Source organism: Neoarius graeffei, chromosome 2, assembly GCF_027579695.1.
Source record: "Neoarius graeffei isolate fNeoGra1 chromosome 2, fNeoGra1.pri, whole genome shotgun sequence".
Taxonomy (NCBI): Eukaryota; Metazoa; Chordata; class Actinopteri; order Siluriformes; family Ariidae; genus Neoarius; species Neoarius graeffei.
Genome location: NC_083570.1, coordinates 64,200,378 through 64,223,104, shown reverse-complemented (window position 1 = coordinate 64,223,104; position 22,727 = coordinate 64,200,378). Strand labels below are relative to the sequence as shown.

General features: G+C 43.6%; 3 protein-coding genes across 6 annotated transcripts in view; 1 reads left to right on the top strand and 2 right to left on the bottom strand.

Moving 5' to 3' along the window:
• LOC132881777 (casein kinase I-like) overlaps positions 1–7,013 on the bottom strand; it is a 54,518-nt gene extending 47,505 nt beyond the window's left edge. For all 3 annotated transcript variants that reach the window (XM_060914651.1, XM_060914648.1, XM_060914650.1), the window contains exon 1: positions 6,838–7,013. The gene's annotated coding sequence lies outside the window, so the exon portion shown is untranslated. The remainder of the gene's footprint in view (positions 1–6,837) is intronic.
• A 1,049-nt stretch (positions 7,014–8,062) lies between these two features.
• Positions 8,063–10,202, bottom strand: pclaf (PCNA clamp associated factor). The gene is made up of 4 exons (XM_060908827.1): positions 10,051–10,202; positions 9,237–9,323; positions 8,531–8,705; positions 8,063–8,427 (listed from the first exon to the last, which is right to left on the bottom strand). Exons 1-4 carry the CDS (start codon positions 10,094–10,096, stop codon positions 8,388–8,390), a joined length of 348 nt encoding a protein of 115 aa, XP_060764810.1. The 5' UTR covers positions 10,097–10,202; the 3' UTR covers positions 8,063–8,387.
• mov10l1 (Mov10 like RNA helicase 1) overlaps positions 9,531–22,727 on the top strand; it is a 67,419-nt gene continuing 54,222 nt past the window's right edge. For both annotated transcript variants that reach the window (XM_060908818.1, XM_060908810.1), the window contains exon 1: positions 9,531–9,634. The gene's annotated coding sequence lies outside the window, so the exon portion shown is untranslated. The remainder of the gene's footprint in view (positions 9,635–22,727) is intronic.

The following is a 22,727-nucleotide window of genomic DNA, read 5'->3' as shown; positions in this document are numbered from 1 at the left end:
CAAGCCCACATCCTCTTCTTCTCAAATCAGGAGAGGGTTCAGGGTGATTAGGTTCTCTTAGACATGCTGTGTTGCACAAGCCTATATGCTAGCATACTAACGAGTTGTGTGACTCTGAGAGCACAGCCAGCTTACAGTAGAACGGATAAAGCCACTGCTTTAGTCACCCCAGTGAAAGCATTTGGTTACATTCTAATGCACAGCTTTTGTTTTGTTATATCCAGCCAAGACTTGATCTGTCAGATTGGTACCAGAACAGCTTTGCTATCTTTTTTGTTGTTGTTAATTTCCCCAGCAGTATGTTCAGCTCCACTCTGGGGACAGGGAAAAGACTGACATTCAACATCTCATCTCATCTCATCATCTCTAGCCGCTTTATCCTGTTCTACAGGGTCGCAGGCAAGCTGGAGCCTATCCCAGCTGACTATGGGCGAAAGGCGGGGTACACCCTGGACAAGTCGCCAGGTCATCACAGGGCTGACACATAGACACAGACAACCATTCACACCTACGGTCAATTTAGTCACACCAGTTAACCTAACCTGCATGTCTTTGGACTGTGGGGGAAACCGGAGCACCCGGAGGAAACCCACGCGGACACGGAGAGAACATGCAAACTCCACACAGAAAGGCCCTCGTTGGCCACGGGGCTCGAACCCGGACATTTTAGCTGTGAGGCGACAGCGCGAACCACTACACCACCGTGCCGCCCGACATTCAACATAAGGCGCTAAAATAAAATTGCATCGAATTGCATCGCGTAGGCATTTTCTACAGAAAATGGGCACATACGAGTATGCTGTAAACAATAAGAAAGGACATTAGAAACTAAAATAAAAGAACGGTACAAGCAATTTCAATGTTTTTCCGAGTTGCTATTTTTCAGCTCAAATGATTTTATTTCAGAAAATACTTCAAAAGTGGACAGAAAACAAACAATCCATCTCAGTTGCGAACGTAACATGTTCATTTGTCCACCTGCGTAACAGCAACATCCATCGCTATTCGTCACGAACACTGAATTACATCAGAACTTTAACTCACAACCACCTTGTTGCTATTATCTGGGTAGGAGTTTGGACTGTCAGTTAATCCAGACTTAAGGGATCCCAATGTAAGGCGGAAGATGAAAGAGCAACTCTCTAAGTTTTCATTGTGAGGGCCATTTTATTTATTTATTATTTATGACTTGATCATCATTTGGAAGTGACCCAAAAAAACGTGCGCGCTAGGGATCATTTCACCTTGAGCACAACAGCTGCAAGTATACATTAGTTTTCTTGGAATTAGTTAAAAATTCTCGCACCTTCTCCATTATAGATATTGTACTGTGTTTGCACTACTGCCATTTTGTACACTGTTTGATTTTCAAGTGTATTTTTTACCTACCTACCTCTCATCTCATCTCATTATCTCTAGCCGCTTTATCCTTCTACAGGGTCACAGGCAAGCTGGAGCCTATCCCAGCTGACTACGGGCGAAAGGCGGGGTACACCCTGGACAAGTCGCCAGGTCATCACAGGGCTGACACATAGACACAGACAACCATTCACACTCACATTCACACCTACGCTCAATTTAGAGTCACCAGTTAACCTAACCTGCATGTCTTTGGACTGTGGGGGAAACCGGAGCACCCAGAGGAAACCCACGCGGACACGGGGAGAACATGCAAACTCCACACAGAAAGGCCCTCGCCGGCCACGGGGCTCGAACCCGGACCTTCTTGCTGTGAGGCGACAGCGCTAACCACTACACCACCGTGCCGCCACCTACCTACCTATCTATCTATTTAAATCTTTATCTGTTTTTACAAGCAAGGTGAGAGAGAAACGGCATTTCGATTCTCCTACATGTCCTGGATATATAATGAATTGACAATAAAAAAAAAATCTTTGAATCTTTCCTACTTCAGTGGACAGAATATTTCAATCGTTTCAAACAACACATGCACCATGCAAGAAGAAGAGAAATATGTAAACGTACACATTCTTTGTGATGAAATCAGAGCTGAAATGAGGCCATGGACTGTGTGTAGATGAACTGAAGGATTATTGTATACACACAAGGAGTCATGAAATTTCCTGTGTGAACATTACTGACAGACTCAATGATTCTATATGAGCATTACAAAAGGATTTTTTGTTTGTTTGTTTATTTAAACCACTTTATTGACAAGATTATGATTAGGCCAGGTCTGAAAACACTCCTTTTTGGGGAAAAAAGGCCAAATAAAACAGAAATAACAGAATGCTTTGAGATTTCATCAGAAAAACAAATGCCATCGTTTCTGCCTACTTTCTGTAGATGATGCCTATACTAACTGCACATCACGGTATTTAGGAGAGTTCAGCGGACGTGTTTTGGTTAGGAGGTCGTATAAGACCAGGATATTGGAAAGGGAATAAACACAGGCACACATCTCTAAACTCCATCCAAAGTCAATTAACTTCCAGGAAGCTGCATAACAAAAAACTACACGAATGACTAATCTCTAATCCTAACTAGCTGTTCGTTATTGTAAAATGACACACAATGTACGTTTATCCTGGCAATGCAGATGGGCACCTGACTGGACATAAACTGGATGAGTACAGGATGAGTCATCAGTATTGTCAACTGTTTTTCCAGGACCTGTAAAATGAAATTAAACCAATCGTGTGCAAGATTCATTAAAAAAAAAAAAGCCTCTAAAACACCAATCCGATTTGAATTTCACAAGCACCTTAACTCATGGATTCACCGTTGGTTTTAATATAGTGCAGGATATTTCACAATAGCAATGTGTAGCAAAATAACGGCAATATGCTATTTCTGTCCTGCAGCCCAAGTGCCAAGTCAAATTCCTCTTAAATGAGCATTACTTGCCCATTTAAAACTGGTTAAAAATGCTGAACAGACAGATAAAGTCAGAATGCTACCCTGTAGTAACAAATACGCAAGAATAAAAAGAATCATAATGTTAAGACCATGACGTTTCAGCAAAAATTTTGACATAGTCAGTTTATTCTTTGGTGTCACTTATACCAGGATGAGACTGCATGAATTCAGACCGAATCTGACATGATTTCCAGCATCCAGCCCAAATATGAACATCAGGAACAACTATCAGTGCGACATAATCAAAATTAAATGTGGGTTCTGGGACACCCCGCGAAACCCTGATGAAAGCTCTAGCACGTCAGAATTTTTCATATTTTCCCACCTAGTTTGGCAACTCCTACGATGTCTTCCTTGACATTCCTTCTGTCACCATGACTGAATTTCTTGACCTTCCTCCCTGAAAAGATGTGAGCTATGTTTAATCAGGGTCAAACTGGAGTCTCGCCAGTCTCCTGACCAAGACGTTTGGGCATATTGTCTTATAGGAACTTGAGCACCACTTGTTTTAGTTCAAACCTAGAGAGAAAATCACTTTAGTCTGTGTAGTTAATAAATACTTGTGCTGAAATCCAAAATGTGAACATCCATTATCCGTAACTGCTTACCCTGTGCAGGGTCACAGGCAAGCTGGAGCCTATCCCAGCTGACTATGGGCGAGAGTCAGGGCACACCCTGAACAAGTCGCCAGGTCATTGCAAGGCTGACACATCGAAACAAAACGACCATTCACACCTACGGTCAATTTAGAGCCCAACCTGCTTGTCTTTGGGGGAAACCAGAGCACACGCAGACACGGGGAGAATATGCAAACTCCACACAGAAAGGCCCTCGTCGGCCACTGGGCTCGAACCCAGAACCTTCTTGCTGTGAGGCGACAGTGCTAACCACTACACCACTGCGCAGCCCCACACATGAACATCTTTAACGATAAATAACAGGGGTACAACTTTTCAGGACGGGCACTCGCCTGAACAGTAGCCTTGTATCAGATCAGATTTGACACATTTCATACTGTCTTAATGTGTTCTGTTTACTGACTCAAACATGTGAGCACAGCACACAAATCACCACCAGCACAATCACACCTCTGTGGTTTCACATAACTCACCAACAGAAGCTTACAGAAAGTCAGCTCAGTTTCCGAGAGGCTGATTCTCAGACTAAGAGCTCAGACAGACATTGGTCTTGAAAGTGGGAAAAGTATTCGTCAAATAAGAAAGCATCATTACAAGAGTTTTAATTTTCCATGTCCATGCGCAACACATCTAAAGCCATCTGGAAAATCACGGCCTTGGTGTAGAAAATGTGTCAATGAACAGAAGATGAGCTTCACCTGCAGTCAGTGCCATCAATCAGAAGAAGCCGCCTTTATTTGTCACATGCACGTTTCAAGCACAGTTAAGTTCATCCTCTGCATTTAACCCACCTGAAGCAGTGAACACACGCAAACACACCCAGAGCACTGGGCAGCCACACCAGAGCGCCCGGGAAGCAGTCAGGGGTTCGGTACCTTGCTCAAGGGCACTTCAGCCCCACGTTAACCTAACTGCACGTCTTTGGAAACTGGAACACCCGGAGGAAACCCACGCAGACACGGGGAGAACATGCAAACTCCACACAGAAAGGCCCTCGCCAGCCGCTGGGTTCGAACCCGGAACCTTCTTGCTGTGAAGCGACTGTGCTAACCACTACACCACCGTGCTGCCCAATCACATAGATTTAGAAGCTTGTGGACAGTAAAATAGGCTTTTAACTGGGAAAATGTATACTGTTTAAAGATCATACAAATACAGTCAGGTTCAATGCCCGAACTGATAATCTTCATCATCGTTTTTTCTTTGGCTAATCAGACACAAGGTACACCACCACTCTTGCCAGGGGGTTAGGTGCCTTCGATTACTAAGGGCTGGTCTGGGGAATCAAACCAGTAACCTTTTGGTCCCAAAGCTGTTTGGCTTCCACAGAACATATACTAGTGCATCTCAAAAAATTAGAATATTGTGAAAAAGTTCAATATTTTCCATCAGTTATTTAAGAAAGTGAATATATATTATAGACTCATTACACATAAACTAAAATGTTTCAAGCATTTTTCTATTTTAATCAGTATGGCATACAGTACAAAAACATTTTTTAAAAAAACCCATCTCAAAATATTAGAATATTTCATTTCGAGTTTGAGTAAAACAGTATGAACACAGTGTATCTCTCGGTCTAGTTCAGTACACACAACCACAATCATGGGGAAGACTGCTGACTTGACTGTTGTCCAGAAGATGATCACTGATGCCCTCCACAAGGAGGGTAAGCCACAAAAGGTCATTGCTGAAAAGGGTGGCTGGAAAAGGTGCACAAGCAACAGGGATGGCCGCAGTCTTGAGAGGATTGTCAAGAAAAGTTGATTCAAGAACTTGGGAGAGCTTCACAAGGAGTGGACTGAGGCTGGTGTCAGTGTATCAAGACCCATCACGAACAGACATCTTCAAGAAAGGGGATACAACTTTCGCATTCCTAATATCAAGCTACTCCTGAGCCAGAGACAATGTCAGAAGTGTCTTATCTGGGCTAAGGAGAGAAAGAAATGGACTGTCGCTCAGTGGTCCAAAATCCTCTTTTCAGATGAAAGTACATTTTGCGTTTAATTTGGAAATCAAGGTTCTAGAGTCTAGAGGAAGAGTGGAGAGGCACAGAACCTAAGGTGTTTGAAGCCCAGTGTGAAGTTTCCACAATCTGTGATGATTTGGGGTGCCATGTCATCTGCTGGTGTTGGTCCACTGTATTTTATCAAGTCCAAAGTCAACACAGCCATCTACCAGGAGATTTTAGAGCACTTCACGCTTCCATCTGCTGACGAGCTTTTTGGAGATGCTGATTTCCTTTTCCAGCAGGACTTAGCACCTACCCACAGTGCCAAAACTACTACCAAATGGTTTGCTGACCATGATATTACTGTGTTTGATTGGCCAGACAACTTGCCTGACCTGAACCCCATAGAGAACCTACGGGGTATTGTCAAGAGGAAGATGAGAAACGCCCGACCCAAAAATACAGATACGCTGAAGGCCACTATCAAAGCAACCTGGGCTTCAATAACACCTCAGCAGTGCCACAGACTGATCACCTCCATGCCACACCGCATTGATACAGGAATTCATGGTAAAGGAGCCCCAACCAAGTATTGAGTGTATAAATGAATATACTTTTCAGAAGTTGGACATTTCTGTATTGTAAATCCTTTTTTTGATTGATCTTAGGGAATACTCTAATAATTTGAGATACTGGATTTCTGATTTTCATGAGCTATAATCCTCAAAATTAAAACAAAAAAGGCTTTAAATATTTCACTTTACATGCAATGAAGATAGAATATATGAAAGTTTACCCTTTTGAATTAAATTATGAAAAAAAGGAACTTTTTCATGGTATTCTAATTTTCTGAGATGCACTAGTACACACACGCACACACAATGCAGGTTAACGAGACAAATTTGACACCCAAACCAGACAGGCAGATAGGAGAAAGTGCCTGGTAGGGGCAAAGTGGAGGACACACACACACCTTTGCTGTCTACATTTCATCAGACACACAGCTGAAACCCAGACTCATAATATTATATTATATTTATAGAGTCTAGTAGCTGACAGCAGCACAGCTCAGACACAGCTCCTCTCTCCATCACAGCTATAAAGTCATCCATCAGCTCCATCTCTCTCAAACATCACCCGACTGAGAGGGAAAGAAAACAGGTTTGGTGAATATGAAGTACACTATAGTACAGATTTTATATATATAAAAATCACAGGTCACATTTCTGACACCCATCAGGTCTTGGAGCAGAAGAGGTCAGCTTTGCTGGCTCGCTCTCAAGTTAGCACATCAACACTCAGCTGTGCTAAACACACACACACAGCATTTCAGCTTCATTGAATTGAAAAGTAAACTCAAATTCTTACCTTAAAACCAAACCCAAGGTCGTTCTGCTCATTTCATTTCCGCGACAATGCAATCCTCTGACCGTCGCCTTAAAGTGAAAGGTTTCTAAAATAATAATAATGCTGTATATATTCTAATCTTCTTGAAGAGATCAGTATCTCCTTCTCCTGTCGCTCTTCTCTCTCAGTCCCGGAACAGCACCGCCTCTGGAACAACAGCTCCATCCGGGCAACACGCGGCGTGCTTTTGTTCTGGCGGTCGGCTGTGTCCCAAATCACCTCACATCACCGTCCGAAAGATAGTGCGCGTGCCGCAATGACACGCTATCTAGACATACTATCGAGTACGATATGATGCTGTTTCGGACAGAGCCATTATCACAACAGACAACTGTTATCCGGATAAACGGTATGGAATGCCATTTAAGTCAATATTAAATACACAAACACAAATAAATAAACTTGAAAAATAAATCCTGAAATAAATTAGACAAATATATAACCACAGCCTATTCATTTATATAGAACAGATGGACAAAGAGCTGGGAAATAAAAGTCCTCTGAAAGAAATAAAAGTAGCCCTTTGAAAAACAGCCATCTTGAAATAAAAGCCTATTCATTTATTGACAGATTTATTTCTATATACATTTTAATGTGGGTGGATTTTTTTTTAAATTTAATATTGACTTGTGCGTGGTTGCTCTCTTTTACCACCCACAGTTTACTATGACTGAGAATCTTCACAGACATGTTAATATTGACTTAAATGGCATTCCATAAACCTGTGGGGAGTAAAGGAAAGGACAAGGTGGGAAATTTTTTCTGGAATAAATACATTCCCCTGCTGTTTGTTTCTTTCCACAGGCAGACTTGTTCCAAGAATATCTCTCTCACAGCTAATCAACCTGGTGTGCATGTTTACTCTTACTAGTGAGACTATTAGCCAATTACAACCATATCCTTTTCCAGTACCTGTAAAAATGTCACCTTCTGCACCATTCTTATTAACCAAGACAAACTTTGCTTTATTCCAACTGTGCAAGTTACTGACTAGAAGAGCAGTGGCCTAGAGGTCAAGACAATCTTTATGAAATAAAAGGACAACAAAACCAATTTGGCAGTAAACTGTTGGGCTGTGAAGCAAAAGTGTGATCCTTAAAAGCCTTGAGATTGGTTTTCCCTCCAGTTCAGTACACAAAGGTTTTAATAACGTTCCCCCCCCCAAAAAAAAAAAAATAAGTCTGTGTTATCACAACTTATTTTATTTTGAATACCATGCATATCCATGTAGGCACTTGTGGGCTTAACACAATCTTGCTATATTCCAGTTGTGTTGTTTGACAACCACTGAAAATTCCATTACACTGTGTGAAGTTTATCATTTTCAGGATTCCTTGCTTTCTTTACATCATTAAAAGCCAGGATGAAACACTTAACAGTTTATTAAACTTCTGTACAAAAATGAACGCAACATAAAAAAAGGTATATACAAAGATTTACACACCCAAAAAAAAAAATTCATGAAAGTTATGTACCAATAGGGGTTTCAATATTCTGAACAAGGAGGAGAGCTATTCATCATCCTCATCTTCATCAGGAAGTGGTCTGGACCTGAACAAGGTAAAACAGAACAGTTTAGACACTTGCCCACTAGGAATTCCACACTCAGATTAAATGCCTCTTGCAATAAATAAAATTTATATACAAGACATACTTCCTGGGTGCTTTGGACATGCCACTGCCTCCAGCCTCCTCGCCATCAGAAACAGGGTGCACGTTCTCCTTCTCCGGCTTCCTGCCCGGGCCACCAAAGAAATCTCCGATGCCTTTCTGCCATTTCGGCGTCGGCCGTGGACAGACAGGATTTCCACCAGCATACTTATTCTTTCCTGCGACAAGAAGTGCAACTTTTACACATCATATCCCAAGTTCAAGTTTCTACTCCAAGCCAGAGGTCAAATTCTCTCTGAATTTTCATGACTTATAATGAACAGAACAGGCCACCTTTGTGCTAAGCAGACAAATCAGCCACTGTATTTTAAACTCAGTTTGTGAGCTTTATTTACTTGTACACAGACATTCAGTACAAAACTTCAGTGAAATAACCTAGTAAAGAAAAATACTACACAGGAAATATTACATTATGATAGATAATGTGAACTATAGTTGGCAGAATGTTTAAGATCACGCCCATGACTTGGCCTCACAAAATGACCAAATCTTTTAAGATTTATGGAGTTATGGAAATGATCTTAAACATCTTTCCCAGGAATGGACCCAAATTCCAGGACTCATCAGACTTCTGCAAGCTGAATAAACCAACCAAATACAACCCAAAAGCCTTGAGCTGAAAGGAGAATGGGTTTGGTTTTGATTACTGAGCTTTACTGAGTGAGGAGTGAACAGGAGACTCAGTGTACCGGGTGTGGAGGCCTGAGAGCTGCTGCTCGAGTTGTTCCCTGAACTGGAGGCGCCAAGTGACTTCCTGGGTGCAGAAGCAGCAACGGCTAACACAGATTAAAAGACAAATATTTAAAAAACAAAAGTTACTACTAGTAATAAACATTAACACCACATTTATCTGTATGGTTAAATCTCACGAGCTCTCACATGAAGCCACATACACGGGGCAAAAACAAATGTGGCGCCATTTCTCCTGAAACTGGATATTCACCCAAACCTCCATCTTTAAATAGAAATCTTCTGACTAATCCCACTTTCTGACCTTCTCTCGTTACCTGAATAGAGAGTTTTACTTCTGAAGGCTGAGAAAAAACACCTCACAGTCGAAAAAACATCAAGAAGTGTTCACAAGCAGGTAAATAAGTGCTCATTATTTTCTTGCCTTTATGTGAAAAACGTATTTTCTACCCTGAAGTTTAAGAGTTACTCTGGGTATATGCGGTGAAAAACATTTTCTCTTTAACATTCTGGTTTCTTTAATCGACCAGTTAATGACAGGAGAGTAATTTGGCGGGAGACAGAGCAGCTGAAGGCAGTGAACTCACAACCAACACAAACCGGATATTATACTATTACTACTACGACCATATTTATTTACTTATTTGCAATAAATCTCTTCTCAAGATGAACTAGGCAACGTTTCAGTACATCAATAATGCTTCCTTTGTATGTGCTAGCTGCCTAGCCTATAAAGCTAGCTACTTAGCCTATAAAGCTAGCTACTAAACACAAACAAAACTACCCTCACTATAGTCTTTATTATAATCATACCTTTTCTGTAGCTAGCAGGAACACTATCAGCTTTCGTCCTGACCATTTTTTTTTACTCGTTTTCGCGCCTCGGCTACTTCCTCACAGAAATAAGATAAAGAACTGAAGTCACTTATATTTCCCGCCGACGTTTTAAAAGACAGCCAAACCCAGGTGAAAAGGGGCGGGGAAAGTGATGACGACGCCTGCACTCAGCCAATAGTCGGAAGAGATTCTGAGAAACAAGAAAGGGGCCTTACCCATTGGGGCTTCGCTATAGGATACCGTGCATATTGCCTGATTGTATTATGTTTTATTTTACTGTATTTCATTTTATATATATATATATATATATATATATATATATATATATATATATACACACACTACCGTTCAAAAGTTTAGGGTCACTTTGAAATGTCCTTATTTTTGAAAGAAAAGCACTGTTCTTTTCAATGAAGATCACTTTAAACTAATCAGAAATGCACTCTATACATTGCTAATGTGGTAAATGACTATTCTAGCTGCTGGTTTTTGGTGCAATATCTCCATAGGTGTATAGAGGCCCATTTCCAGCAACTCTCACTCCAGTGTTCTAATGGTACAATGTGTTTGCTCATTGCCTCAGAAGGCTAATGGATGATTAGAAAACCCTTGTACAATCATGTTAGCACAGCTGAAAACAGTTGAGCTCTTTAGAGAAGCTATAAAACTGACCTTCCTTTGAGCAGATTGAGTTTCTGGAGCATCACATTTGTGGGGTCGAGTAAATGCTCAAAATGGCCAGAAAAATGGCTCGACTATATTTTCTATTCATTTTACAACTTGTGGTGGTAAATAAAAGTGTGACTTTTCATGGAAAACACAAAATTGTCTGGGTGACCCCAAACTTTTGAACGGTAGTGTATATAATGAGTTCGTTAGGCATTTCGTTCTTAACATTAAACTAAAACTTTAACAGCTTGTGTGATCGGGTGTAACATCTTCGAATAGGCTGTTTTTCAGGCTTTTCGACATTTGCACTGTCATCTTATCTGGTTTAACACGAGTTTAAATATGGACGAGTGGTTTGTTCAACTCTCTGAAGTTGTTATAAGTCACTGGTTTAAAGCACACCAGTGTGTTAAAATTAACTGCAATTAAAATGTCTGACAAATCACATGTCTGCCACTAGATGTCGCTGTAACTGAGCGAGAGAAAAAAATCAAGCTTGCAGGAAATAATGTCCGTCTAAATGGCGCTTTATCGTGAGGCTGGAAAGGCGGCATGTTGCCCCTTTTCTTATGCTGGGGTTCAAAACTTATATATATAGACAAGTGTTTTACTGGGAAATACGCCAGTCGTATTTTTTTGTATGAACTACATTTGGAGAACCAAAACCGTGACACATTTAAACAATATTGTCTTACTTTGAGTGGTCTATCAGATATATTCCATTCAGTTAACATGATATTGAATTAGTCGAAGACAAGTTCAATATCATGCTCGCTGAATGGAATATATCTGATATATCACAAAAAAAGGGCGGCACGTTGATGTAGTGGTTAGCGCTGTCGCCTCAAAGCAAGACGGTCCGGGTTCGAACCCCGTGGCCGACGAGGGCCTTTCTGTGCGGAGTTTGCATGTTCTCCCCGTGTCCGCGTGGGTTTCCCCCACAGTCCAAAGACATGCAGGTTAGGTTAACTGGTGACTCAAAATTGACCGTGAATGTTTGTCTATGGCGGCACGGTGGTGTAGTGGTTAGCGCTGTCGCCTCACAGCAAGAAAGTCCTGGGTTCGAGCCCCGGGGCCGGCGAGGGCCTTTCTGTGTGGAGTTTGCATGTTCTCCCCGTGTCCGCGTGGGTTTCCTCCGGGTGCTCCGGTTTCCCCCACAGTCCAAAGACATGCAGGTTAGGTTAACTGGTGACTCTAAATTGACCATAGGTGTGAATGTGAGTGTGAATGGTTGTCTGTGTCTATGTGTCAGCCCTGTGATGACCTGGCGACTTGTCCAGGGTGTACCCTGCCTTTCGCCCGTAGTCAGCTGGGATAGGCTCCAGCTTGCCTGCGACCCTGTAGAAGGATAAAGCGGCTAGAGATAATGAGATGAGATGTTTGTCTATGTGTCAGTCCTGTGATGACCTGGTGACTTGTCCAGGGTGTACCCCGCCTTTCGCCCATAGTCAGCTGGGATAGGCTCCAGCTTGCCTGTGACCCTGTAGAACAGAATAAAGTGGCTAGAGATAATATATCACACAAAAAAAGCTTGCCAATATATCATTATTATAATACATACACAGTCTCTTCATATCCGCATACTCCAAGGCCAATGCTAGCTTACCTGTGAGTTGGCGCAGCAGTGCAGTTACCTTCTAGCTGGTGTAGCATTCATCAGTAGTGTTAGCGAAGACCAACGCTAGCTTACCTGCGATTTGGCACCGTTAACGCAGCAATGCAGTTACCTTCCAGCTGGTGTAGTGTTCATCAGTGCAGCGGTGCAGTCACCTTCTAGCCAGTGTAGCATTCATCAGTCATGTTAGCAAAGGCCAACGCTAGCTCACCCATGACTTGGTGCTGTTAGCACAGCAGTGCAGTCGGTTTCCAGCCGATGTAGCGTTCATCAGTAGTGCTAGCGAATGCTAATAAAGTGGTCAAGCCAGTGCTATCGAGAGCAAGTAGCACAGGCTAACGACCGAGAAATTAAGATTTCTGTCTCCAGACTCTTCTTTCATGCACACTCACCACAATATTTTTCACTCAGACTTAAGTATTCATTTCCCTATGTAATTTCCTTAGTTACTTTTAAAATCAACATCGACAATTACAACTTTTCTCACATAACACTGGGTAATCCCAGTCCATCTAACATCTTTTTTTTTTTCTCTCCAAACATGGATTGATGCTTGATTTGGTCAAACACCTCCTCCCCTCTGGCATTGGTTTAGATATTATATGCTGTTGAGCAACATTCTAACGTTATTATCCGAGCATCTGCCATTAATGTAAGAGAAGCCAGGAGCTTCCCTAGAATTTTAGTCAAATGTTATAGTGAAAATGGGAAATTATGACGCGCAGTAGTCTACTGGCTTACCATTCTTTAAAATCAGTCTTCCTTCATAAATGTGGGATGTTTGCCAGCATTAAATAAACATGTGCAGTAGTCTACTGCAGGGGTCACCAAACTTTTTTCTCTGGGGGCCACATTGTCGTTCCTGACTGTGATGGGGGGCCGGGGTCGGGTCAGCTATATAACATAGAATTGTATAACCCAGACAAATATGACCACCAGCAGGCCTCATTGTGTAGTAGAGATTACTAGCCTGGCACAGCCATCGCCACTACTGTATCCATACTACTATATCCACACTACTATATCAACACTTGATTCCTGGCACATATTTGTTTATCTTTACTAGTGGTTTGCAAAAGTAGTAATCAAGTCTTCACACTTTGTTTTAATTTGAAATACCACAGATATTCCATTTATTTATTTTCTAATAAAAATAATATCAAAGCTGTCAAGGTAAGAAACATCTGCCTATTTGAGGTGATTGACACTGGCAAAGGTGAGTGGGAAATTATAAATTGTAGGTAAGCCTGTTGATATTATTAATAATATTAATAATAATTGTATGCAGCACTTAATAAAGGTCAAATAAATAGGCCTATAAAATAAATACATTTTAAAAAACAGTGAAATTATTATAATATGAGCAATAGATCAATAGATCACAGCAGTTGTGCTGTGTCCTGCACGTCATTGCTCTCATCCATGGCCAAAGCAAAAAACTCAAATTCTGACGCTTTCTCATTCAGCTGGTCATACACGTTGTCCCCCAAATCTTCGGTTCGCCTGGTCATAGCAGGTGCGGAGAGACTCATCGCGTTGAGCGCATCCTTCTTGTCGGGACACGCCTCCTCGGCCACAGCAAGCATGCATACTTTAACAAAGTCCCCATCAGTAAACGGCTTTCCATGGGTAGCTAGTAGGTGAGCTACCTTATAGCCAGCTCGGACAGCAGCCTGGTTGATCTGGGTTTGGCGAAGGAATACATTCTGTTGTGCAGCCAGTCCGCATTTCATCCTCCGAATCCTGTCTTCTCTTGTTTGCCCTCGCAAACTAACATACTCTTTGTGGCAGGTTTCGTAGTGACGACGCAGATTATATTCTTTGAAAACCGGCACACTTTCTTTACATACAAGACAAACTGCACGGTCCTTACACTCATAGTTCGAATTACGTGGGAGCCAATGGGAGCTGAGCTCCCATTCCCTCAGGCTCCCATGAAAGAAGCAAACTTAATTTTCTGTGGAAGTCTCTCAAATACGTCATATATCACCATAATAAGCTTGAATAGCCTATATCACCATATAAATATAAATAAAACTCATTTCATTTCCGATCACCATGCAGCCATAACTTTGTATTGAACGTGTTATTAAACCGCAACATGTACGGCTGTACTTCACCACCACACCACTATGCGCGCAAACTGAAATTTGCAGCCTGCGAAATCGAATGTGAAGTTAAGTCCGAAGAAGACTTGTCCTCTATCTCACAACGATCTTCCTTTGTTTAACAATATATATAATTTTATATATATATATATATATATATATATATATATATATATATATATATATATATATATATATACACAATATATATAATTTGTTTAACTATATATATATATATATATATATATATATATATATATATATATATATATATATATGCAACACCGTGTGTGTGTGTGTGTGCGTGCATGCGCGCGCCTGTGTGTGAAAGCTGTGCACTGCAGTGCGCTGGTCCAGGAGAGCGAGTATGCATTGCTTTTTTTTTTTTTTTTTTTAATAGAGACCCCCATAGGGTCAAATTTATAATTCGAACCCTGCTTTGTGGCGGGTTTCATAGTGACGACGCAGATTATATTCTTTGAAAACCGACACACTTTCTTTACATACAAGACAAACTGCACGGTCCTTAGACGGAACGAAAAAATAATCGGTGGTCCACTGTTCTTTAAAAACTCTGCACTCTCTGTCAGCTTTTCGCTGACCGCTAGCCATTTTGCTGTCCTGAACACTGACAGTTCTTTGCGCATGCGCTGCCTGTCACTGCTTGATCGCGAGCATATGACGAAAATTCGGAAAATATGAATAGTTCATTTTATAACTAAATATCAATTTTAATTGATAAAATCAACAAAATACAAGATGCAGACATGTTATTATTTGCCAAAAAGCAATTTAAAAAAATAGGCCATGACCACTTTTGGGGATTGCCTCATAGGGCCGGTTCAAGTGATGGGGGGCAGAGGGGCTGGCGGGCCGGTCAAAGGGGGGTGGCGGGCCGGATCTGGCCCGCGGGCCGTAGTTTGGTGACCCCTGGTCTACTGCATAGTCTACTGCACAGGTATACGGACACAATTTAAATTCTTCATAGGCCTTTCTACTATGACCAGTTCAACTGGACTCAGCTCTTTATGAAAACATAAAGAAACCTGAATCAAAGTGTCAACATTAAAATTTTATATATCAAAAGGATATCAATAAGAAACTCAGCTGAGATTAATGAACAAAAGATTTGTACTGATTAATAAATTTAATATTACAATAATCAACCAAATAACCAATAAATCAATACACTCACCATCCACATTGTTAGGAACACCTGTACTGTGCACATTCATACAGTTATCTAATCAGCCAATCCCTTGATAGCAGCACAATGCATAAAAAAAAAAATCATGCAGATACAAATCAAGAGCTTCAGTTAAGGTTCACTTCAAACATCAGAATGGGAAAAACTGTGATCTCTGTGACATGGATGTTAGTACCAAATGGACTGGTTTGATTATTTCAGAAACTGCTGATCTGATGGGGTTTTCACACACAACAGTCTCTAGAGTTTACACAGAATGGTGCAAAAAATCAAAAAGCATCGAGTGAGTGACAGTTCCATAGATGGAAACACCTTGTTGACAAGAGAGGTCAGAGGAAAACGGCCAGATTGGTTCGAGCTGCCAGAAAGGACACAGTAACTCATAGCAACTCTTAAGAAGTATGGTGAGCAGAAAAAAAAATCTCAGCATGCACAAAACAGCAAATATTGAGGTGGATGGTCTACAACAGCAGAAGACTACATTGGGTTATACTCCTGTTAGCCAAAAACAAGAATCTTAGGCCATCATGGGCACAGACTCACCCAAACTGGACAGCTGAAGATGAGGGAGAGGGGGGAAAAAACCACCTGGTCTTTTTCCAGTCTTCAGCTGTCCACTTTGGGTGAGTCTGTGCCCATAATAGCCTCAGATTCTTGGTCTTGGCTGACAGAAGTGGGCCCTGTTGTAGTCTTCTTCTCACAAATTTAAAGATACCTTAATTCAGTAAACTTGTATCTACAGGTTTCCATTTAGTCTTTTCTTGATATTTCATGTAATTTTGTTGAGAATGAAGGAAGGCTTGCTGCTGATCTCTTCTGACCCCTACTGGGTATAATCAGTACTGCACGTTACCTGAATTTCACACGTTAGCCTGCAAATAATTGTGTTTGAAATACCACAAGTGGTCAAATATAGTGTCGATATTAACAGGGGCGGACAGTAACGAAGTACATTTACTTGAGTACTGTACTTAGGTACACTTTTTGAGTATTTGTACTTTGCTTGAGTATTTTTTTTGGAAACTTATGACTTTAACTTCACTACATTTGAAAGACAAATATCGTACTTTTTACTCCATTAAATTTCTAAGGTCCTCGTTACTATGAAGCAGCTATGAAAGTGGATGTTTTTTTCTTTTCTAAAACGTGATGTTTTTTTCACAGTTGACACTGAAACAGCCCATCAGTTATCACTAAGGTCACATCCATGGACCGTATAAAATCAAGTTCACTGATTTCTCAGCAGCATTATTTGAAATATTTTAAGTTCATTTCTTAGACAAGGATTTTTTTTTTAAGCTTGTTACCTCGTTAACAGTTTCGGCGAGAATCTCCCGCCTTCTTCAGAAACAGTCACTGTTTCTGAAGAAGGCGGGAGATTCTCGCCGAAACTGTTAACGAGATAACAAGCTTAAAAAAAAATCCTTGTCTAAGAAACGAACTTAAAATATCTGTAATAGTTAGACATAATGAACATCCACTACATAAGCATTATTTGAACATGACCAATTGATGGCAGAATAGAAGGAGGCGGTTCTTCTGGGGAAAGGATTAAAGATTCTCTCATCTCATCTCCTTCCGCTTATCCGGGACGGGGTCGCGGAGGCAGCAGTCTGAGCATGGAAGCCCAAACTTCCCTTTCCCCAGACACCTCGGCCAGCTCCTCAGGAAGAACACTGAGGCATTCCCAGGCCAGCCGAGAGACATAGTCCCTCCAGCGTGTCCTGGGTCTTCCCCGGGGCCTCCTCCCGGGGGGACATGCCTGGAACACCTCCCCAGGGAGGCGTCCAGGAGGTATCCGAAAGAGATGTCCGAGCCACCTCAGCTGATTCCTCTCGATGTGGAGGAGCAACGGCTCTACTCTGAGCTCCTCCCGAGTGACCGTGCTTCTCACCCTATCTCTAATGGAACGCCCAGCCACCCTGCAAAGGAAACTCATTTCGTCCACTTGCATCCGCAATCTTGTTCTTTCGGTCATTACCCAAAGCTCATGACCATAGGTGAGTGTTGGAACGTAGCTCGACCGGTAAATCGAGAGCTTCGTCTTTTGGCTCAGCTCCTTCTTCACCACGACGGACCGGTAAAGCGACCGCATCACTGCGGAGGCTGCACCGATCTGCCAGTCGATCTTACGCTCCATCCTTCCCTCACTCGTGAACAAGATCCCGAGATACTTAAACTCCTCCACTTGAGGCAGGACTTCGCCACCAACCTGGAGAGGGCAAGCCACCCTTTTCTGGTCGAGAACCATGGCCTCGGACTTGGAGGTGCTGATTCTCATCCTAGCCGCTTCACACTCGACTGCAAACCGCCCCAGTGCATGCTGAAGGTCCTGGTTTGAAGAAGCCAACAGGACAACATCATCCGCAAAAAGCAGAGATGAAATCCTGTGGTTCCCAAACAGGATTCCTTCCGGCCCCTGGCTGCACCTAGAAATTGTCCATAAAAATTATGAACAGAACGGTGACAAAGGGCAGCCCTGCTGGAGTCCAACATGCACTGGGAACAGGTCTGACTTGCTGCCGGCAATGCGAACCAGACTCCTGCTCCGTTCGTACAGGGACCGGACAGCCCTTAGCAAAGAGCCCCGAATCCCATACTCCCGAAGCACCCCCCACAGGATACCACAAGGGAGACGGTCGAATGCCTTCTCCAGATCCACAAAGCACATGTGAACTGGTTGGGCAAACTCCCATGAACCCTCAAGCACCCTATGAAGGGTATAGAGCTGGTCCAGTGTTCCACGACCAGGATGAAAACTGCATTGTTCCTCCTGGATCTGAGGTTCGACTATTGGCCAAATTCTCCTCTCCAGTACCCTGGAGTAAACCTTCCCGGGGAGGCTGAGAAGTGTGATTCCCCTATAATTGGAGCACACTCTCCAGTCCCCTTTCTTAAAAAGAGGGACCACCACCCCGGTCTGCCACTCCAGAGGCACTGTCCCCGACCGCCACGCGATGTTGCAGAGGTGCGTCAGCCAAGACAGCCCCACAACATCCAGAGACTTGAGATACTCAGGGCGGATCTCATCCACCCTGCCACCGAGGAGCTTGCAAACCACCTCAGTGACTTCGGCTTGTGTAATGGACGAGTCCACCTCTGAGTCATCAGCCTCCGCTTCCTCAATGGAAGACGTGACGGTGGGATTGAGGAGATCCTCAAAGTATTCCTTCCACCGCCCGACAATATCCCCAGTCGAGGTCAACAGCTCCCCACCCGCACTGTAAACAGTGTTGGCAGAGTACTGCTTCCCCCACCTGAGGCACCGGACGGTTTGCCAGAATTTCCTCGAGGCCGACCGATAGTCCTCCTCCATGGCCTCACCGAACTCCTCCCAGTTCCGAGTTTTTGCCTCCGCAACTGCCCAAGCTGCGGCACGCCTGGCCTGCCAATACCCGTCAGCTGCCTCAGGAGTCCCGGGGGCCAACATGGCCTGATAGGACTCCTTCTTCAGCTTGATGGCATCCCTTACTTCCGGTGTCCACCACTGGGTTCGGGGATTGCCGCCCCGACAGGCACCGGAGACCTTGCGGCCACAGCTCCGAACAGCCGCATCAACAATGGAGGCAGAGAACATGGTCCACTCAGACTCAATGTCCCCCGCCTCCCCCGGAAGCTGGGAGAAACCCTCCCGGAGGTGGGAGTTAAAGACCTCCCTGACAAAGTGCTCGGCCAGACGTTCCCAGCAGACCCTCACCATACATTTGGGCCTGCCAGGTCTGTCAGGCTTCCTCCTCCGCCAGTGGATCAAACACACTACCAGGTGGTGATCAGTTGACAGCTCAGCCCCTCTCTTCACCCGAGTGTCCAAGACATAGGGCCGGAGATCAGATGAAACGACAACAAAGTCGATCATCGACCTCCGACCTAAGGTGTCCTGGTGCCACGTGCACTTATGGACACCCCTATGCTCGAACATGGTGTTCGTTATGGACAAACCGTGACTAGCACAGAAGTCCAATAACAAAACACCACTCGGGTTCAGATCGGGGAGGCCGTTCCTCCCGATCACGCCCCTCCAGGTGTCACTGTCTTCGCCCACGTGAGCGTTAAAGTCCCTCAGTAGAACAATGGAGTCCCCAGTCTGAGCACCTCTCAGTACCTCTCCCAGGGACTCCAAGAAGGCTGGATACTCTGTACTGCTATTTGGCCCGTAGGCACAAACAACAGCAAGAGCCCTTTCTCCGACCCGAAGGCGCAGAGAGCCGACCCTCTTGTTCACTGGGGTAAACTCCAACACATGGCGGCTGAGCTGGGGAGCTATAAGCAAGCCCACACTAGCCCGCCGCCGCTCACCATGGGCGACTCCAGAGAAGTGGAGGGTCCAGCCCCTCTCGAGGAGCTGGGTTCCGGAGCCCAAGCTGTGCGTGGAGGTGAGCCCGACTATCTCTAGCCGGTACCTCTCAACCTCCCGCACAAGCTCAGGCTCTTCCCCCCCAGCGAAGTGACATTCCATGTCCCAACAGCTAGCCGCTGTGTTCGGGGATCAGGTCGTCGAGGCCCCTGCCTTCGACTGCCGCCCAATCCACACTGCACCGGCCCCCTACGGCTACCTCTGTGGGTGGTGAACCCACAGGAGGTCGGGCCCATGTCACCGCTTCGGGCTGAGCCCGGCCGGGCCCCGTGGGCAAAGGCCCGGCCACCAGGCACTCGCATACGAGCCCCAACCCCTGGCCTGGCTCCAGGGTGGGGCCCCGGCTGCGCCATACCGGGCGACATCAAGGTCCTTGATTTTTTTCATTTCCATAAGGGGGTTTGGTGAACTGCTCTTGGTCTGGCCTGTCACCTTGGACCTGTCTGCCTTGGAAAACCCCAACAGGGGCGTAATGCCCCCGACAACATAGCTCCTAGGATCATTCAAGCACACAAACCCCTCCACCACAATAAGGTGGCAGTTCTAGGAAGGGGATTAAAGATTAATTTCATTTTAAATGTTTGCATTGTTCGTTTAAAACCAACCACATCATGGCCTCCAAAAATTCGCTGTCTAACCTGCTGAAGCATATGTAAACATTTTATTCCAAAAGAAAGCTTGCATTGAAGTTGTCTGTGCTTTTAGAGCTAGCGATAACGTTGCTATAGCTATGCAGTCTGGTTAGTCAAGTGACTTTCTATGGAGTTGCCATAGCCTTGTCCACACACACAGTTAGTTAATTGGACGCTGTTAGTTAGCATGTAAAAATGGAGTTACGCTAACATGAATAATGTTAACTTATCTGAAGTCCTTTCAGAAATATCTCATCTCATTATCTCTAGCCGCTTTATCCTGTTCTACAGGGTCGCAGGCAAGCTGGAGCCTATCCCAGCTGACTACGGGCGAAAGGCAGGGTACACCCTGGACAAGTTGCCAGGTCATCGCAGGGCTGACACAGACAACCATTCACACTCACACCTACGGTCAATTTAGGTCCTGTCCACACGGTAACGGATTCAGGTGAATCTGATAAAATTGTTTATCGTTTCGGCCTGGCGTCCACATGGCACCAGCGTTTTGGGTGCCCCACAATGATATTTTTTGAGAACGGGTTCCAGAGTGGAAAAATCTGGCAACGGCGCCGTTGCGAAGTTGTCTGGATGAGTAGAATGGATTTGTTTACGATGACATCACAACCACATGACTAGAACAAGCAGCAATCTCGCTGTTTTGTATGAACCACTGCATTGCATTCACTTTTGTATACAGCTTTTCTTTTAAATAAACAAGTAACTGAACCATTTCTTGAATTTCTTTTTTTATTGGATAAGACTGCTTTTCAAAATGTTCACACACAATATAAAAAGTTATATAAATTATATAAAAATGCTTTTCAAAATGTTCACACACAATAAGAAAATTAAGTTATGTAAAACTATGCACACTAATAAAACTAATTTGTACACACAGAAGGCACGATTTCCTCGCGTAGTCGCAGCCATCTTCTTCTTGTTGTGGTTTTGTTCCTGACAGTGCTTCACACCGGGTAGAAGAAGGGGTTTATGCGCATGCGTCTACTTCTTCTATTGTTCTGGTGTCTCCGATGGGACCGTCTTACAGCGCCCCTAGAGGTGTGGCATGTGTATTGCATCGTTTTCAGCAAGCGTTGCGTTGCCATATGTACCTGATATTTTACTGATCCGTTGCCCATGTGGACGCGATATTTTTTTTTAATAAAATCTCGTTGCCGTTGTCATGTGGATGTAGCCTTAGAGTCACCAGTTAACCTAACCTGCATGTCTTTGGACTGTGGGGGAAACCGGAGCACCCGGAGGAAACCCACGCGGACACGGGGAGAACATGCAAACTCCACACAGAAAGGCCCTCGCCGGCCACGGGGCTTGAACCCGGACCTTCTTGCTGTGAGGCGACAGCGCTGACCACTACACCACCGTGTCGCCCCTTTCAGAAATATGTTTTAGCATAATCTTGCCAAATAAACAGAATATAGAAATATTTTTTCTAGTAACTTTAGCTACCCAATATGATTTCGAGTTTGAAAAGAATTTGCTAGCGTCAGATGGAGTTTCGTTGACTAGCTAGCTTAATGTTAAACCACCATGATGGCACAGCATGCGTTCATTTTGTGAATTCACATTTCTGTCTTTGGTAATGTTAACATTGCAGCTTTTGTGACCTTGCATAATTACAATAGCTACTACATATTTTTTTACCAGTAGCCAAAGAGAAAAAATAGCTAGCATCTTATTGATGATTCTGCTTGGTTGGGAGTTGTGTTTCATTTTTTTTGTGTGAAGAACTTTTTATTAAACCACTGCAAGTGAACATACAATGACATCCATACAACTTTTATAACATAATCCCGTCCCCCCACCCCCCTCCCCGGCAGCATCCCTCCCTCCCCTCTTGGGTCTCCCCTGGACCAGTCAATCAAGTGTCAAGTGATAGCAGTATATTGTGGTGGGTGGTGTTCCTCTGTTCACAATACAAGTTTGTTCTTTATCAGCGCAGCCGCGCCCGACCACGCCTCCAGTGTGGGGGCTTTGGCATTGTTAATCCGTGCAGTAGACAACTCCAATAATACTATATCATGAAAGTGGATCAGCCATTTCCTAGTAC

What these genes read in the sequence shown, in the direction of transcription:
- pclaf (XM_060908827.1), bottom strand. Translation starts at nt 10,096, where the DNA reads ATGGTCAGGACGAAAGCTGATAGTGTTCCTGCTAGCTACAGAAAAG. An exon ending in TCCTGCTAGCTACAGAAAAG is followed by an intron (nt 9,324 to 10,050) that starts GTATGATTATAA and finishes AATCTGTGTTAG; the next exon opens with CCGTTGCTGCTTCTGCACCC. An exon ending in ATGTCCAAAGCACCCAGGAA is followed by an intron (nt 8,428 to 8,530) that starts GTATGTCTTGTA and finishes TACCTTGTTCAG; the next exon opens with GTCCAGACCACTTCCTGATG.